Below are 18,160 nucleotides of genomic sequence, written 5' to 3'. Positions count from 1 at the left end.
ACTTCCTAATGCCGTTGTTTACTCGCCGGGCTGGATCAGTTGTCAATATTGAATTCAACAGTTGGGACGACATTCGCAGGAAATGATACTGGCTGGCCTGACACCGCCACTGAGATACTGCTCCAAATGATAATGAGGGTAACCACCTTACTTTGAAATTGATACACAGGGAAAAATAAACATAAGTTGTTTACACCTTTCAAATGAAAATATTTTTTCATGAGCATTATTCACGTGACATTGAGTTCATTAGTCAATCAAAAGTTTAAGTGGTATTCATAAACGAAAATGTTGTTCAATGCATAACGACACGTTCTTGGACTCTTTGTTGACATACCCGAGATATATATAATAGCCCCGATTGATAGCCATATCCATCTGCCTTGAGTCACCATGGCTCATAGCAGTGGGCCAATGCGTCCGCGATTCTCTCAAGGTGACATGAGAGTAGGCTGGGTGTGGCTGGTGGGTAATTCAGTTTGCACTTTTTCACGCCACACTTGCGATGAGTCAAAAATTTTGAAATCAAGCTGGCTGTTTTTACCCCTGTAGAGAGCCGCGTTATTAAATGAGTCAAGCCCCTGCAGAATCGATTTCATAAACCGTCGCCAAGGGGCTCAGTCTGGGCTATGGTTGTTATCTGATTAAAATGTATAAATAGACGTTCGGCATAAACGGGGAAAATCAAATAGAAGGCAATAGACCTTGAGCGGCATTTAGAACCATTGTTTTCTATGCTTTTCTCCTACATTCCCCTTTGTATTCCGCTTGGCGTTTTGCAATTTGGCGAACTTTGTACCCCAGATTTTGACCAAGTGCCGAGCTGCAAGCTGGCGAGCTGGCAAACAATTTAGTCCCGGCGTCATGGCGATGATGTAGATGCCTTTCTATGGCTGCACCGAACCAATCTGCTTCTTATGTTCCGAAACCCCCGCTTTGCTTGCTCCATTTGACACGTTTTCAACGCCGTGGAAATGGGGATGGGGAATGGTCAAAGGGGAATGGGGAAAATGCGGGCTAAAAGCATTGAAAATCTCAACTAATGTCAAATGCTTTGTTGTCGAAAATCCAGCTGGGAAGCACAAGGAACTGAGCTGGGCGAATCGAAGGTTTCTCCGTTGACACTTTTAATTTAGTAGTGGAGTATTTATCAATAGGACGTATTAATAACTACCAATACATCAGGCGACCAAGGTAAATGCATTTTCTTTGTGATCCATCTGCTGATTTCGGGGAATCCCCTTGTGCAGCGGCGAAGGGGATTTGCCAAGTCTGCAAAGCCCTGTTCACGACAAGCTTCTACATAAAACCCTGTCAAGTATCCATCCACTCAAAGTCGAGTGACGGACAAATATTTGCAAGCTGTCAACGATTTGCTTTGATTTTGATAAGACCCGCAAAAGTAAGTAAGTAGCGCTAACAAAGTTCGATAAGCGTGGGAAAAAAGGGGCTAAAATTAAGGAGATTGTTAGTCACTTAACTTTATGGCTATTACTATTGATAACCTTGTCACATTAGCGATAAGAAAGCTGTGATTCTCAATTATGATAAGACCTTATCTTATCTTCATATTAGCCAATTTCTACAATCGGCTTAGGCAATGTGGGAATCATAGCCATTTCAATATTTTAGATATAAGTCTAAATGATATTGCATCATAACATTTCCACATTCAACCCCATGGAGCATTCCAAATACCCACAAAGATAAAAATTCATTCACACTTGAGTTTCCCGAGCCGTTTACTTTGCACTTGCCATTTCCTTCTATTTAAATCTTGCTCTCTCTCTCCTTTGCTCTGTTTTATTCAACGCCGTGTCCAAAGGAGGCGCATAAAAAATGTATTCACACAAATTTCTTGTGTCAACTTGAAGTTTTTAGCGAATTAGAAATTTGTGCAGCGGTCGCAGTGGAAATTTTATACCAAATTGCAAATTCGTGTTGACTTTGTTTCAGTAAATTTTCCACCTCGGTTTTTTCTGCTGAAGTAGGGCTTTTCGTTTCAATCCTCGTCCACTTTTTCCCCGAATTTCTTTTTTCTTCGTGTTGACTTAATGGAAATGTAAATAAAAGTGAAGTTGATGCGGATAAAGCCCGGTCTGCATTTGACTGATAAGTTTTATACGTATTTTAAACTTATATAAAGTTGCGGAAGAAGAATAAATTCGAGCTCGATTGCTGGATTAATTGTCATCTCATCTGTCTTCATTTGTCGGTGGTGGGATTGCGAGATCTGTGAGATGTCATGCATATTAAGTGGCAAATTTAAAAAGCACATAACTGAAAATGATGAACGCCATTTAAGTGTCGCTGACAGCTGTTTGTATTTTGTGAATTCGTGTTGATGGCTTTATTGCTGAATATCGCGCATACGCAGCGTTGCCGTCGGATGACATTTTACCCAGCTATGGTTGTCTTAGCTTCTAGTCTGCTATATTCGTTATTCCATGTCCATTATTGGTGGCTCTGGATATTCATAATGCGTGTGTTGCAAGGATATTATGTGTACTTTAGTTATATCAAACGTAAAACAGCGTGAAGCAAATTCAATAACCGTGGGAAAAAGAGGGCGGCGATAAGGCACTTTTGTAATCATGATAAGAAGACCCTATCTGGCCTTAACACTTGTTGTGCTAGCTATGTTATTCCATTACCATGCTCCATGGTTCTGGATTTTCATTACGTATCCGCAGGGAGAATGTTCCTTTATGCCTGAAAGGCTGTTTGGTACAAACCTATATTGCAATTCCGTTTCTCCACTTACAAGGATACTATGTGTGTTTTGCCCGTATCGGGGACCACAAATTGCAGCTGCTGCTATTTAATGCCACAACTTTCGATTCCGCAGGCCAACAGGCGCACTGGCATCCTTGCATGTCCGAGTCCTTGGGAAAATGTCTAGATGGAGTGCTGCTCAAGCATGTTGCAATAAAACTAAATCGAATTCAAACACAAAGTTCATTTACAATTCATCAACTCGGTCTAGCTCCATTTCGACGGGGTGAAGTGAAGGCAAACAAAATGTGGCTCCCGGAAACTTCTAAACTTGGCTTTTATGCTAAATTAAGTGTGCTTGCGCCCAGAGTACTTGGCTGTTTTACAATCCGAAAGTCGTTGGCCTATAGGTGTTTGTGTTAAATTGATGCTCCAATCTCGAATTTCGCACCAAGTCAAAACTGATTATTTTGTTTTATGCAAGGAATTTTCCATTAGCCGATAATGGCGCATTGATTCACACTAATTGTGGGTCAACCTGCACTATATACACTGAAAGCTACTGCGGTTTGGCATTTTCGGGGCCAGTTTTCGGTTATCGGAATGACACAGAAAAATCAACCGAAAATACCACGGTGAATTGCCATTGATTTCGATTAATTTTCAATGGCTTTTTTGGCCGCCGGAATATTGCTAATTGCGTGTGTAAAGCGCGTTTATTTTTTGCAAGCCGTCCATCCCCGATGTTATGCATTAAATAAATTTGCTGATAATTTGATTTTCCGCAAAAACGGTTTGCCACGTGTTTAGCATAGTTTTGCGGGTTGAATGGACAAATGGAAAATTTGCAGCTGCTGAAAGTGCACAATTGGTAAATGCCCTTGCTGCGATTTATCCGGCTTCAGTCCAAAGGTCACTCCGTTTGACTTACTCGCGCTCGACTGGCGACTGAAAATCGTTTTAAGTGAACACCGAAATGCGAAGGAATTTCTGCGAGAACGCGTTGAAGCGGAAAATGCCGCTCAAGCTGAGTAACTGGATTTGCTGACAGCCCGGGAAAATGCTAGGTTACAGTCGGAAACTGAAAAAACTGATTGGAAAAACACATATTTCAAGTAATTCCAGCAATAAATCGTAATAATATGAAAAACAAGGTGTAAAGTGCTTAGGAGAAAGTACGTCTTGCAGCTCACGGTTTCATTATATAATTTCCTTGTAATTCATTATTTAGATTTAAATATATTAAAAATCGTTTTAAACATTATCTAGCTTTAAAAATTGTTGTAATTACTTGGGCCAAACCATCTACATCTCGACTCTCGATGTCGGTTTCGTTGTAACTTGCGTGCTAATTTCCTGCTGCCGAATTCACTTGACATTTCCACCAACGCCGAAGATTTGCATATCTTCTGAGCCGCAGCGTGTAGAATGCAAGTTAGGATTTGGGCAAAATCCCCAGCCCAGTCGCACTAGTCGCATTTTCAACTGTTGCCGGAGCCCCATGATGTATCCACTTCACATCGTCTATACGTTTTGACAGCTCCTCCTCGAGTTGCTGCTTCTGCGGTTGCCGAGTTTGGCTTTTGACTCGAGCAGACATTTTGGCCTGGCAAATTACCAGGAACGGAGAAGGAGGAGACGAAGACACTTGGCAGCGGAGTGAAAGAGGGGATGCTGGGGAAAACAACCCACTGCCTTGTGGGTAGATAAGGAATTTTCATCACTTAATTGACATGTCGGGGAATTGCGGAGCGCCCTGTCTGGAATGGAGATTAGTAGAAGTTTAAGTTTAACCAGCGAACATCCATTAACCGATATAGGACATGAAAGTTGAAATCAAAGCCATTCCGAAGTCGATCGTTACTGCCACATGTTGAAAATCATAATATTACCATATCTTCTAATGTCCACTGTGTAACCTAACCAAATGAGCCCGAAAATCAAACAGAAAATCCCCGAACTTTTGCCCCAAGAAGCGTAGCTCCTGTGTATCTATCCACTTGGCTCCTGCCAGATTCTTAATTGTTTCGTGTGCATCTGCCAATTAGACCCAGCCAGAAGAATTTCGGGTTAACCAGCACAAGAAAAGTGAAACCCATTTGGCCATTGACGCAAAACGTCACTTGCCGTTGTCAGCCCGAATCCCCATCTCCCAAACTCATCCTCATCCACAACCACTTCTCATCCGGCGTCCTGCATTCTGCATCCTTTTTCGGCTGCTCCAATCAGGAGTGCGTCATAAGCGGGTTATGGAATTTTCATTTCAAGCCGAGAAGACGAACTGAAAATGGCAAAAGGATCTGGTGAGTGGCATTGGGCTTTCCCAGGCACAGATGCCAATTTCTGGCATCTGCACATAGTGCACATTTACTGCATTACAATGAAAGTTGGAATGTCAATCTCTGGGCTTTGTGGATTAGGTATTGGGCAGCTAATTGAATTTCTTGCATAAGAAGGCTCTGAGAAAAATTATAAATTTTGTTATCTGTGCATAACGAATTACACATTTATGTGCATTCTATTTGTAGGAATCGATTGTTACTTCTTGGGCATCTCGATCTAGTTGCCAGTTGACCTTGATTGAGCTGGCCCCTCATGCTCGCACTCATTGCGAGTCAATTTAATTGGAAGCGGGCACAAGCTGTTTGCTGGCGTTACCCTTTTGACATTTAATTAATATGCAAATGCCGCCTCGTTTCGGCATTTCAATCCCGCATCCCAACCCATCCCATGCCCGCAGCATCTGGCACTGTTAGCAGCTCCTGGATCCACATGCGATGGCCACTTCCTCGCCGGAGAAGGAGGATAAGTGCCCTGCCCGATTCGCTGGCAGCGTAAACAAACCGAGAAGGAATTAGAAAGGCAGCTTGTCATTCCGCCGGCGTCGCAGATTTCGTGCAGAGCTTCAATTGCCGGCTGAGTATGAGAAGGATGAGCTCTTGGGGAGTGGCGTGGTGGTATCGTGGCATCCTTGACATCCTTCGGGTGTCCCACAGGAATGCCCGCTCGGAATTTACGAGCCGCTCGAGATTAGCCTCCCCTGGCTGTTGGCTTTAATTGCGCCCATAGACAACGGGCAAGAGGGCGTGGCCGAGAGTCGCCGCGTCAGCAAATACCCTTCCCAGTCCACCGCAGCCATACACTGCGCATTCCACATACGCCGTGTGCGCCCGAGGAGATGCCCCAAAATCGGTGTCGCTGCATTGTAAATATTGCATTGGGCAGGCTCAAATAAACACACTTATCGCATCGAGTGGGGAGTCGTAAATATATATGTTTGCCCCTATATGTATCGGTGATGCATAAATTGTTGGCTCCCCAATCGCGTGTGTGTGTGTGTGTGTTTGTTTGTGTGTGCCACCATTTTATATCTTATTTATTTCAATTTTTTTGCCCATTCGTTGGCGCGACGTGTGTCGAATGTGCGGCACATTTTATTCGAATGTTTTCATCCGGTGGGAAGCAATTTAAAATATTGCACACTCCCCTCGCAATTGCACTTACTTTTCGGTTTTTCCATTTTAACTCTCTTATTTTTCGCCTTGGCCATTGACGTGGCCGTTGAGTTGAGTGATTGCAATAAATTATTACCAAAAGTTTATCACGTTCAATGGAGCAGAGCTTTCCTTAAGGAAGAACGCGTGGAAAGCGATGCGAAAAAATGGTGAACAATTCATTTCAGATTGCAACTATTCAATTTGACAAGTTATTAATTATAATTGCTAATTCGACAAAATGGATGTCCTATGTCACTTTCTTTTGTTTTTCAACTTTTTCATCTCCCGTTTTAACATCTTGGTCTCCTCGTCGGCTATGAATGAAAGGACACTGGGTGTGACGCAGTCTTCCTGGCAGCCAAAGAACTTCTGCATATCGCTGATCTGGAAACAGTTGAGAAACACAGCCGATTCCACAGCCATAATAGCCATTGTAAAGATAAGTGGACTGATATCCTTCACCATTAGGGAGAGTTGCTCGTTCAGACAATCTCTCAGATTGCTGCAGGCTGAATCCACCAAGATTTGCAGGATACAAAACACGGGTAACCAAAGGACGAGCAAAGCCACCTGGAGAGCGAAACATAGGACCGGAACCTCGAGAATTGCTCCCGCTTGGGTTTCTGGGAGAATTGGCCCGTACTTCATCTTCAATTTATGCAGGTACATTATGGCGATAAGTAAGAACAGAAGCGAATCCGATCTTGCGTCCACAGGACTCCAGAGCAGTCCTGTGCAGTGTAAAAATACAGAAATGAACAGGGCAACCATAAAGGATGCCTCCATTTTGTCTTGTGTAGAAAATTTTCAATTTGTAAAAAAACTACGAATTTTCTAACAACTGCTTCCGTTTACTCCAAGCGGACGACTACGAGTATTAAGAAAAGTATTTGATCTTATAGTCATGGCTAGCTAATTTAGGAAGCTTGTTAAGCTGTATAAAATTCAAATTTCTGAACATAGTAGGCCTCGAAATTCTAGGTCGACACCAATTCATAGGCAGAGAAATCAGTTTAACAGCTGCGTTCGAAGTGTTCTAATGCTAAAAAGTGATCCGGAATAAAATAAAAAAATCCGTTTTCTTTTCTAAATTTTCAAAGAAATCTGCAAAATGCCAGCTCGTTCTAATTTTCAAGGGGGCCAACCGATAAGGAAGCGCGTAAGTAAGGTACTAAATTCCGGAATACTCAAATCAATATACATTTTCGCAGAGGATGACCATAGGCGGTCCCGACTTTTTTTCTGTTCACCTTGAAGAGAAAATCAAGAAGGGGAAATTTTTCGAAAACATTGGTAAAGAATTTGGTAAAGTGCAGCTCAGACGTCCGCCGAATAATCAAATGTTTGAAGAAAGCGATGCTCGTGACTGGAACGACGGCAATTTTAGGGGGCAATTTGATTTCGGTCGCAAAATACCAAGTCCACCAACAGCACCCCCACCACCACCCGCACCCTTTAATCTGGATTGGGGATCCAGTATTGGGCGCTCCGTGTTCCACGGCTTTCTCAATCAACCCAATGAACTTATGCCAAATCAAAGTTTCCAGCACGAAAATCGCAATCCAAATGATTTACGCAATATGGAGTTTCGCCGCTATGAAGTACCTCAACCTCGCATGGATATGGAACGCAGCATTAATGAACCTCGCTTTGGTAATAACAATCCACGCATGAATGTGGAACGCGATATGAGTTTCGAATTGGATTTCTTGGATCCACCATCTCAGAACAATGACAGCTCTAACTTTGAACGCCAAGAGCTTAGTCATGATGGCAATAACCATGGTGGAGGTGGAGGTGAGCCAATCCAACGAGGTCCTCAGGTATTTGACAAGGTTTTTTTTATTGGGGGCTTTAAAATGCCCTACGTGAGCTATGAAACTTCTTTATGGCGGGAGCGGTCCTACGCCGTGCGCCATTTTAAGAGGTCGCCCGACTTTATCATTAGAGTAAAGTTTTCCAAACAGGTGCCGATAGTCCAGCACATCTACAACGATATGATGGATATCAGTGATCTGAGCGATGATTCGAATGGCCGTCTCACCGTTTTCTCCAGCAGCCGTTTTCGCAACAAGCTGTGCCTTGAGTGGACCAAGATCTACCGGGCCAGAGACTACCGATCCTGGGAGGGGTGGTGGAGGGATTTCAGGAACATCGATGTCGACATCAATGAGCAGTTGAAAAATTTCGATTGCTTCAATGTGAAGTACAACTTCATGATGCCTAAAGGTGCTTCCGCGGCCAGCGATCTGGTCAATCGGGCCCTCGGCGCACTTCAAAAGAATCGTAACAACTATCTGGGCAACATGAAGGTCATGTACACCATCATGGACCACAATTTACTTGGAAACCTCTCCTTGGAAACTACCGCAAAGCTGCAGGACGCCATCCGATCTGTGCCCAATCACCTGTGGGTCTTCAAGTTGCGCTCCATGATCTACGTGTGGTACAACTACAGCCAGGTGATTAACACCAATAACACCGGCGATGGGATGTACCAGGCGGTCCTCAAGCAGTGGAAAAGCCCTGTCATTCACTGGCTGGCCAAGCAGGCCTTCGTGGAGCTGAAGAGCATCAGCAAGCTAGAGTTTCCCCAATTCTCCGAAGTCTTCGGCAGAGCCAGCAATGGTGGCAATGGGAAAGAATAATAACAAACATATAATACTAACAAAAATATACTACATGGATCGAGGCCAATCGAACAAAAGTAAACCATCCTTATGTCAAGTAAATCTATATTCCAAGACCCGTCGCAATTTATTCAGCTCCACTTGCATAAAGCTGTTTAATTTGTTATACACAAAGTGCACCTGAGCCTCTGGGCTGAGAGGCAGTACCACAAAAATATAAATATATATAAAAACAGAAGGAAAAACAGGCGAAGGCAAATGAATAAACCAACAGCGCCGGAAAATGACGATACAAACCGAAAGGAAGACTACGGAAAAATGCAAAGCGCTACTGCATATTAATCCGACAGAGTATTTCACTCAACCTCAAACCCAACCGTACAGGGTGTCTTGGCTACAAATGATTTGGCACTTGTTTCTAATTTATACTCCGCAAATATTCAATAAACAGACTATAAACTCAATTATATATTCCTGTGCTCTTTGCATTATCTATGCATATGGGAAGAGGGGGAATCATTTCTTGCAGTGTAGGCAAGGCCATCGGGACACGTTGCGAAAGGACACGCTGTCTGCGAGAATGGCGACCGCGAAAGACATTTATTGTATCCTTAGCGCGGCTGACAGACGCGTGCTGAGACGATGATGAATTTGCTGCCGCCGATGGCTCCGGCCTCCCGTCTCCTCCTCCTCCTCCTCCTCCTCCTCATCCGCTGCCACTCCTGCTCCTTGCTCGCCCCAAAAAAATGATGCGAATCGTTGGCGGGGGCACAAAGTGAAAAACTCGGCTGGCAGCCAGCGAAGCGGCAGAAATGACGACAGACAGCCTTAGGGACAGACGAGCAAGTGACGAAAAAAATGCAAATAAAATGCCAGCTTATTGAGTCAGGGGTGCTGGTGGAAAGTCCGTGGCGAACAAGACACTTTTTAGTTGATTGAAAAAGGTGATGTCAAGGTTTTTCTTTTTCCTATTTCATTCTTTGTTGACCTTTTCCAGTTAAATATGATAGAAGTTTTTCACGCTGATAGGAAAATGCGGCGGGTCTGCTGGGCATTAAGTTGAAGACAGCGCTACGCGAAAAGTGGCTTGTAATCCAGAAAAATAATTTTTTTAAAATATGTAAATCAGACGATGATACTTGGATTAAAGTTCTAATAATATGACTTCCCTTGCCAAACATTCGTATCATTTATCACGATGAGATAGGTTCAAAAGGCAGAGGAGCACGCTCATCCAGAAATAAGTCCACAGCCAGAGGATTGTAATAAAATACCAAAAGGCCCAACAAAAAGGCGTCAGGTGCAGACAAACACATTCACGCCCCACGCACACAGACAGACACACACACAGGCACTGAGGTCCTCGAACGCAGTGGGGTATCCTGTTTGCGCATTTATCCTGCCCAGAGGCTCATTTCTGCAGGCCCACGCTGTAATATTTAATTTAAAATTGTAACCCCCGGGAATTTTGCTTATGACTTTGCGAGCGCAAGCGAGCGTCAAATGAAAAAGTGTCACACTTAACCAGATCCTCGGTATCGAAGTGCTTTATTCAAGGACCTCAAGTTGCCCCAAATCAGATTCCATTGCTGTCGGGGGCAGGAAGCGATCTGTGGTGGTGGATCTGTGCCGAGTTCCATTCCTTCTGGCACTTTAGCGATTGAGGCTATATTTAAGTTTGGTTACTCAATGGAAATTAGTGACGAAAGTAGTCACATGATGTTTTAAAGTTGGATAAAGGGGTATACAAGCTGTATATATTGGTTTGCTGAAGTGTGCAATAATTTATTTACAAATAATTTATTTACAAAGCCCCATGGCTTCATCACGAATATTAATTTTTATTCAACGTGGGTTAATTTGGCGATTTCTTCCACCGGCAGACATGATTATTGTGCCCTTTAAAGCGGCTTTGCAGTCGAGCCCTTTTCGTTACACACGGCAATTAATTAAAATTCAATTAAGAACAAAGCTGACACGTGCGCAGCCACAGCCACATTGCTCAATCATAATTTAAATTTGGCCAGGACGAGATTATCCAGCATAGAGAGCAGGAAACCGTAGTGTGCTCCTTGCTAATTGCAAATGAAATACGATGCTCATTAACTTGTCCTGGCTCGTAATTCACTTACTCGAATTTGCCACTTGAAATCGGAGGCCTCGGGATCGGGATTGGCATGTTGGTCCTGTTCTGTTGATCTCATTATCACCTTGCGGCATTGTTGAAATTTTTGCAGGAGTGGCCAAATACGGCCAATGATTCGTTGATTAACAAATTATGATTTATTAAACGGCGTTATGCAAATGCAGCGATTGCAGGATGCGAGAGGTGACAAAGCGGAGGAAGTGCCAGATGAATGATAAACAGGGCTGGCATATTTATTAAAAAAAAAAAAAAATCAATTAATTGGCAATTAATTACGGATTCATTAAACGAGTCAAATATCAGCGAAATAAAATGTATTTGCACTTAAATCACTCGAATGTCAGTGCCAAAGTATTTTCACTGGCAACATTTTAAAGCCGAATGTCGGAAGGGCCAGCCAGGCCAATTGAATGTGATTTACGACGGAGCGAATTGTATGCATAAATAACGCACTCGTATTATTATTAAATGCGAAGGACAAACTTGTTTTCATAAATATCAAATTACGTACATTGCAGCATATTTTCCCATTAAACAAATACTCCAATCGCCATCGGACTGGCCAAATTGCTTTGTGCGCCAAAAACATGTTTTTCTGTTCCACCTGACTTTGTAGCCAGTGAAAAGCGAGTGTTTGCAGGTTGCATATTGCAGATTGCAAAAACATTTGTAAATGTTTCAGCTTTAGTTTGGTGAGCGAGAGTCAACAGCCAAACAGGATCAAGGACTCCGAGTCCTGTTGCATTTGAGTTCGGCTATTTGTGTTGTTTTTTGCTGTTCGCCCACCGTGCAAAACTAACTATTTATTCAACAAATATGCAATAAAATGCAAAGTCCCTCTCCGCATTTTCCCGCCCATTTCCAGCCCCATTTAACGCAGTTAGAAGCGCATTTTCCGCATTTTCAATTCTCCGGCATTGCATGACAAATTGCATTTGAGGTTTTTCACATGGACATTGATTTAATTACCAAATGAATTTCCTTGCCGACCAGAAGTCGAATAAGAAGTTTAATTTCCCCCAAGTCTGGCCAGCAATTTGCATATGGACTGGCCAAATCCTTTTACGTCTGTATGTCCGCCGGCCGTCTGCCCGTTTGAGTAATTTCATTATGAGTTTTAAGACTTTTAATTAATTTAAAAAGTGAACAATTTTGCACTCTTTTTCATAACAACTCCGGCCGGAGTCCGCATTCCGTAGTCCTCAGCAGTCCGGCTTTTGTCTGGCGGAGTCTGGACGAACCGGAAGAGTGGCATAATTTCCGCACCGCCTCGAACTTGATGCAAACATTTCATCTGCATCTGCATTTCGAGTGATCCGGGAGCAGGAGCCGGAGCCGGAGCAGGAGCGGGAACAGAATCGGAATCCGGATCAGGAGCCAAGGCAGGGGCACTGGCAGCATCAACAGCATTCAATTCATTTTCCGTACTTCTGCCATCCACAAAAGCGAAACTTTTGCAGTCCGACATCCGGCATTGTTGCCAAGTTGAATGCTTATTTACGGACACAACAGCGCCGGAATCTCCCGGATTATGCCGAACATCATAAAACTTGTATCGACTCGTTAAACTGGCAGATGAAATGAACCCGTCAGATGACAAAGCAGCCTCAATTACACGGAAATCAAATGGAAATATGCAAAGTTAGTTGTAATACGGGGAATATTTCTTAATATTAATCTATTGTGAACTATACTAACGAGTAGTCTGATTAAATTTGAAAATATATTTATTGAAGTGAGTGAGTTACTTCAAGTATGCCCGGAGCTTTCATTCATTTGCATTTATGGTAGCAGTAGCAGAACGAACACCTTTGTCAGCAACGAAATTTCTCCAATAAAGTAATCAAATAGACGCAAGGATGTCCGCCGAAGTGGAGGAGCTACTGAAGCGCTTTCAGTCCATGAAGAACGTCACCGGCATAGTTGTGGTGGACAACGACGGCATTCCCATCAAGACGACCCTGGAATACAACCTGACCCTCCACTACGCTGCACTGATGCAAACGGTGCGGGAGAAGGCGCGCCAGGTGGTCCTGGATCTGGACGCCACCAATGAATTCACCTTCCTGCGGCTGCGGACTGAGCAGAATGAGGTGCTGCTGTGCCCGCAGGAGGATTACTTCATCATGGTGATCCAGAGCCCCTGCGACTAGAGCACATTATTCAAGGCCCAAGCTCATTCCGCTTTGCAATTATTCGCAGGCAGAGTGTTCAGTAAATGTTATTAAAATACTCGGCATAGTCTCGATTTCGCCCAACAGCATTTCGTCATTAATAGCATTCAGCTGCAAATTATTTGCATTGGGAATCGCAATTGAATTGGAATGTCACTTGCGTGCGGTGCACTCTTATTCGATATGCATCCTTTGGCCCGCATGCATACATATACGATATGCATGGATTCCTTCCGAACTCAACCCGGCATCCTGTCCGGGCAAACTCATTTACAATAAATGAAGACTGACTGAGGCAGCCACGAAACAAATAAACTTTTTTGCGGCCTCGCCAGGATGCGGGCATGTAGGGATACGGATGCCACGGCCACCGAAGTGGAGGTTCCTCCTCTGGGCTTTGCTATTTTTCATTTAATTAAATATTTTACATGCAAAGTGCATTATGAGCAGTGGGCGAAGCAAAAACTCAGCAGATAACTTGGTAAAGTCACACGGACGCCTCTCGTGCCAGGACATCGATGCCAATCCATCTATCCACCGGTGCAGGACGAAACTATTCACTCGAGATAACTTCGTGAACAGTTTTGGCAGGATATAGAGCAGTGCTGTGGCAGCCATCAATTCGAAGCACCGCAAAGGGGGGCAAACAAGTGGGTAAGTTCTTTTTAACCTCGATCCTAGAGCCTTAACTTCATTACCCTAATGACTAAATGCACTTTGCCATGTTCTACACCAATGTAGGTTTTTTCCGCAGCTGGTTGTCCTGTTTCCTTAGTTGCATTACCTTGGTTCGGATCCTAGGATCATGTTTTCTTTCTTAAATTTCCCTTTGACACTTGTAAATTAAATCCGAATCAAGCCATTCGACTTTCACCTGTCAGCATGTCCGGCGTAATCATATTTCATTGTTTTCCATTTTTCCGAAAGCATGTGTGTCACTTAACAGCAAACATAACATAGATTGTTATATGCACACGTCCATCCCGAAGTCCGTAATCCATAAACCGTGAACGTTACTCATACAACCGATCCAATGATGTCCAGGAAAGGCAATCAACCCAACCCGTCATCAATCCGTCCATCATCGACCATACCGGACTGCAATCAGAAGAGGCGAAGTGACATGACAGCTCCTCCTCCAAACCCAAAGCCAGAGAAAAGGCGCATCCTGGAGATGCATGCAGTTTTCCTGGGGCACGACACTCGCGGCGACAATAAGATATCCATCCGGCACCTGGGCCACTGTCTGCGAGCGATGGGCGCCACGCCCACGGAGGCGATGGTCAGCAAACATGTCCGCCAGTACGAGGCCTCCACCATGCAGCGCATTAGCTTCGATGAGGTCATGGGCATCTACTGCAGTCTTGGCAAGCACGGCGGCATGTCGTCTCCCAAGAGAAAGCAGATCGAGGCGGAACAGTTCGTATCCAGTCTAAAGCTCTTCGATACGGATAACTCCGGTTGGATACCCGCCATCAGACTCCGGCGCATTCTAACCAAGACCGGGGAGCGCATGGGCAGCATGGAAGTGGACGAGCTGCTGCAGGGCAGGATCAACAAAGAGGGCTTGGTCGACTACAAGCAGCTAGTTCAAGACATTATCTATGGGTAACTTGGGGAAATCGAAAGGAAAGGAGAGTCATTCAGAGGAGCTGGAAATGGAAGAATAGCCCGGAAAACAAAATAGTTTTAGACAGGTGAAAAATGTGTTTCAAATAAATATTTGTTTAAAAACCCGAAGAGAAGAACCTTAATGTTTGTATTGAAGGCTTCCAAAGCTATGCAGTCCAAAAAGGATTGCATACTTTCAGGCAGTCTGAAAAAATAAGCAGCATGATAAGAGCTAATCATTCGATTAGGGAGATTTCTTTCTTATTCTACTGGTATTATTTCGAAAAATGTAACTGGAGAGTGGCATCCGTGAATCAATCGAAACTGCCCTCAGTGCCATTATTTATACAGAGTGCCCCACATGTGGCATCATCAATTGTTCACCACAACCAGTACTCCGCAGGGAAATGAATGACCCAAAAAGGCAGCTGGACAGCTGAGTTCATCATCCATTTGGTAGTGGGTTTCGGAATTGGAATAGGAATCGGAAACGCTGGCCACCCAGAACCAGTGCAATGGATTGCAAATAATTTCAAAGCGCTGCCCCAAAACATGGAAAGTGTCTAATGCTAATGCGTGATGATGCCTCCAGCTGTGGTCAGCGATTCGGTGGGGAAGATTGGAAAGAGGAGCACCAGTATTTGGGTGCGGCTGGTGGTGGCAATAAATGCGAAAACATGAACTGCACCCGGATCGATGGGTGGCATATGCAAATGCTGTCAAACACAGGCATATTTCCGACACATTTTGGTTGCCTTCGAAATAGGAAGAAATAGAAAAAGGGAACGAGGCACGAGTACAAATCAATTGGAGGCCAGAATGGAGTTGCTTAGTGTGGGCCCTCAAGTACTGACTTTCTATCCCCCCTATGATGACCGTCAAAGAAGGATGGTGACTTTGCTGAATCCCACCGATAGGCGTGTTCTTTTCAAAGTGAGTGAGAACAATCCATCGTGTATATGTATCTATCTACTGTTTGCAGCTACTCTTACAGGTCACATCGAATGCCTGGCTTAACTATACAGTGAATCCCAATACCGGCAGGATAGGACCTTATTCCTCCAGCGAGATCATCATAAGTCTGAAAAGCTTTGATTTCAACACGGACGAGAGATACAATCATCACTTCGTAATTAAATCCATGTTCGAACCTCAAGATCACAAAAATGGTCAGACCATTTTGGCGATTTTTCGCGATGTTTCCCGCAGAGACATCTCCTCGAACAGTCTTCTGGTGCGACTGGAGGCCCAGCCCTTTCCGTTGGACTGTCATGGCCTGGATTCACTCTGTGATTTTAGCAAAACTTCTGTGAACACCGAGCTGCAGCTGAGACAGCTATATGAAAACTGTGCAAATAGGCTGGAGGAAGCTCCTGCGAAACAGAAAACACCAAGTGGAAGCCGTCATCTATCCAAGATTGTGATCATTGGCTCCTTGACTTTAGTAGTACTGACAGCATTTGTGCAGCGCAAGCTTATGTTTGAAACGTTGATGGACACCCAATACGCGGATATTCATTTTCAATAGATTCAAAAATATATTATAGATAACCGAAACGTAGGTGCATGGTATTCGCGTTATAACCACACTTGCCAATAACTTTAAAGTTTAAAGATAAGTTTTCTATAAACTAACTGAATAATATGCCCTGGTTTTTTTTTAAAGAAATGAGTTATTGCAGGGTAGCCCTATAAAAGACGGGCGTGATTTTCAGTTGAAACATCCGGAACGGAAGTCAAACAGCTCGCTAATGTGCTTAAGGCTTATACTATCTGTACTAGTATCAATTGCTGGCCTGGCTTCTGCTGCTCGAGTTCCTGGGCCAGAGGAACGGATTGTCGGAGGTTCCTACATCCCCATCGAATATGTTCCTTGGCAAGTGTCGGTGCTAAATGTTTCGTTACATCACTGCGGTGGAGTCGTCTACAATGATCGGGCTATTTTGACTGCCGTTTCTAATGTATCTCTAGCGGATCTATCAATGCTCCGCATTGGAGCAAAGGTGGCCAGGTGTTGAAGGTGCTGAAGACCATTGCACACCCAAAATACGTTCCTGAATTTTACCATCCGTATGATGTTGCTGTGCTGATTTTGAAGGCACCTCTCAAGCTTGGTGGCGCAGTAAAGAAAGTTCCTCTAGCCGAACAGACTCCCGTGGCTGGTACAATTGCTTTGGTCTCCGGATGGGGAGATACCCGAGAGAACTCTTCATTAGCATGGCCAATACTGCAAGGCGCACATGTAGCCATTCTGAATAGAACGGATTGCCAACAAGCTTACAGGGACCGTAAAATAACTACCGACATGATCTGTGCCGACGGACATAGATGGGATTCTTGTCAAGGTGATTCCGGTGGTCCTTTGATTGAAATAACGAAAGGAGGCCATGAGCTTGTAGGCATAGTCAGCTGGGGAGAAGGTTGTGGTACAAATCTGGGGGTCTACGAAGATATTGCATTCTTCCGCAACTGGATCAAATATACGGTTTGGGAAAGTATTGTTAAAATATAATATTTATCTGCAATCAAATAACTATAAAAAACATGTAACCTTTTATATTGCTAATATTATAGTCAGAGATAAAAAATGAAAACTTTTTTGTTATTTATTTTCGTTTAGCTTCCTTGAATTCTCTTCTATCCATGCCAGGTAGTGGAAGACGTTCGTGTAAAGTGAGGGCAGAACGGCATACCCGCAACCGTGTCCTTGCACCGCGATGCCAACCACCTTGTTGGCCAGGACCAAGGGACCTCCATAATCGCCAGGACAAATATCATTTTCGGTGTAATAGGCGCAGAGAAGGTTCTCACCAACCGGTTCAACAAGTTCCTCAGCGCAGACGCTCCGCGGACGGATTTTGGTCACGCCATTTTGTAGTTTTCTAGTCACGACGTAGGACTCCAGTAGTTTTTCGCCCCATCCCGCATTGCTGGGATATTCGTTTTCAGAGGGTTCTTTGGTGGCCAGTGGAATTTTTGACACTCGTACGGAAAGCACTGGCTTCTCTAGCCATAAGAGGGCTATATCGTTGTCCCACTCCTTATAATTTTCATGAACCACCAGCGCCGTTACCCTGACAATTCTGCCACCTCTCTTGATATCCGGCGTTCCCACACGAACCGTGATTCTCTTCACCGGCTTATTCTTGACGCACTGGGCGGCTGTCAGGATAATTCGGCTTTCGATCACTGCGCCGCCGCACTCCTGATATCCACCTACCCACACGGAGGCAAGGAAGGTCCAAAAGTCAAACTTTGCCTCTACTCCATTATAGATGCCATTGGAGCTTCTTGTAAATAAGATCAACACCCAACACGATCCAATCAACATTGCGATGTTATTTTAGTTTATGCCAGCACCTAGGCGATCTTAGCGACCTCGTTTAA

At 44.1% G+C, this 18,160-nt stretch overlaps 7 protein-coding genes across 7 annotated transcripts; 5 read left to right on the top strand and 2 right to left on the bottom strand.

Annotated features, from left to right (window-relative positions):
* Positions 1-6,387: 6,387 nt before the first annotated feature.
* Positions 6,388-7,088, bottom strand: LOC6613081. Its single transcript, XM_002037528.2, has one exon. It carries the CDS (start codon positions 6,996-6,998, stop codon positions 6,465-6,467), a length of 534 nt encoding a protein of 177 aa, XP_002037564.1. The 5' UTR covers positions 6,999-7,088; the 3' UTR covers positions 6,388-6,464.
* Positions 7,089-7,243: 155 nt separating this feature from the next.
* On the top strand, positions 7,244-9,311 carry LOC6613080. Its single transcript, XM_002037527.2, has 2 exons — positions 7,244-7,371; positions 7,424-9,311. The coding sequence occupies exons 1-2, from the start codon at positions 7,324-7,326 to the stop codon at positions 8,858-8,860; spliced, it is 1,485 nt and encodes a 494-aa protein (XP_002037563.2). The 5' UTR covers positions 7,244-7,323; the 3' UTR covers positions 8,861-9,311.
* Positions 9,312-12,672: 3,361 nt separating this feature from the next.
* On the top strand, positions 12,673-13,248 carry LOC6613079 (dynein light chain roadblock-type 1). Its single transcript, XM_002037526.2, has one exon. The coding sequence runs from the start codon at positions 12,848-12,850 to the stop codon at positions 13,139-13,141; it is 294 nt and encodes a 97-aa protein (XP_002037562.1). The 5' UTR covers positions 12,673-12,847; the 3' UTR covers positions 13,142-13,248.
* Positions 13,249-14,029: 781 nt separating this feature from the next.
* Positions 14,030-14,896, top strand: LOC6613078 (myosin-2 essential light chain). The gene has a single exon (XM_002037525.2). The coding sequence runs from the start codon at positions 14,196-14,198 to the stop codon at positions 14,772-14,774; it is 579 nt and encodes a 192-aa protein (XP_002037561.2). The 5' UTR covers positions 14,030-14,195; the 3' UTR covers positions 14,775-14,896.
* A 575-nt stretch (positions 14,897-15,471) lies between these two features.
* Positions 15,472-16,377, top strand: LOC6613077. The gene is given in 3 exon segments (XM_032717222.1): positions 15,472-15,500; positions 15,502-15,706; positions 15,768-16,377. Coding segments are annotated over 3 exon segments (759 nt in total). The 5' UTR covers positions 15,472-15,480; the 3' UTR covers positions 16,302-16,377.
* A 129-nt stretch (positions 16,378-16,506) lies between these two features.
* Positions 16,507-17,348, top strand: LOC6613076 (trypsin beta). The gene is given in 2 exon segments (XM_032717220.1): positions 16,507-16,753; positions 16,756-17,348. Coding segments are annotated over 2 exon segments (759 nt in total). The 5' UTR covers positions 16,507-16,524; the 3' UTR covers positions 17,286-17,348.
* Positions 17,349-17,375: 27 nt separating this feature from the next.
* LOC6613075 (hypodermin-B) lies at positions 17,376-18,104 on the bottom strand. The gene has a single exon (XM_002037522.1). The coding sequence runs from the start codon at positions 18,102-18,104 to the stop codon at positions 17,376-17,378; it is 729 nt and encodes a 242-aa protein (XP_002037558.1).
* Positions 18,105-18,160: the final 56 nt, after the last annotated feature.

The sequence above is a fragment of the Drosophila sechellia genome, chromosome 2L (genome assembly GCF_004382195.2).
Source record: "Drosophila sechellia strain sech25 chromosome 2L, ASM438219v1, whole genome shotgun sequence".
NCBI lineage: Eukaryota > Metazoa > Arthropoda > Insecta > Diptera > Drosophilidae > Drosophila > Drosophila sechellia.
This window is presented reverse-complemented; position numbering and strand designations above follow the sequence as displayed.

Bases quoted from the DNA above. Each gene is read 5' to 3' on its own strand.
- LOC6613078 (XM_002037525.2), top strand. From the start codon at position 14,196: ATGATGTCCAGGAAAGGCAATCAACCCAACCCGTCATCAATCCGTCCA.
- LOC6613080 (XM_002037527.2), top strand. From the start codon at position 7,324: ATGCCAGCTCGTTCTAATTTTCAAGGGGGCCAACCGATAAGGAAGCGC. The intron at 7,372-7,423 runs GTAAGTAAGGTA...ACATTTTCGCAG, and splicing joins GCCAACCGATAAGGAAGCGC to AGGATGACCATAGGCGGTCC.
- LOC6613081 (XM_002037528.2), bottom strand. From the start codon at position 6,998: ATGGAGGCATCCTTTATGGTTGCCCTGTTCATTTCTGTATTTTTACAC.
- LOC6613079 (XM_002037526.2), top strand. From the start codon at position 12,848: ATGTCCGCCGAAGTGGAGGAGCTACTGAAGCGCTTTCAGTCCATGAAG.
- LOC6613075 (XM_002037522.1), bottom strand. From the start codon at position 18,104: ATGTTGATTGGATCGTGTTGGGTGTTGATCTTATTTACAAGAAGCTCC.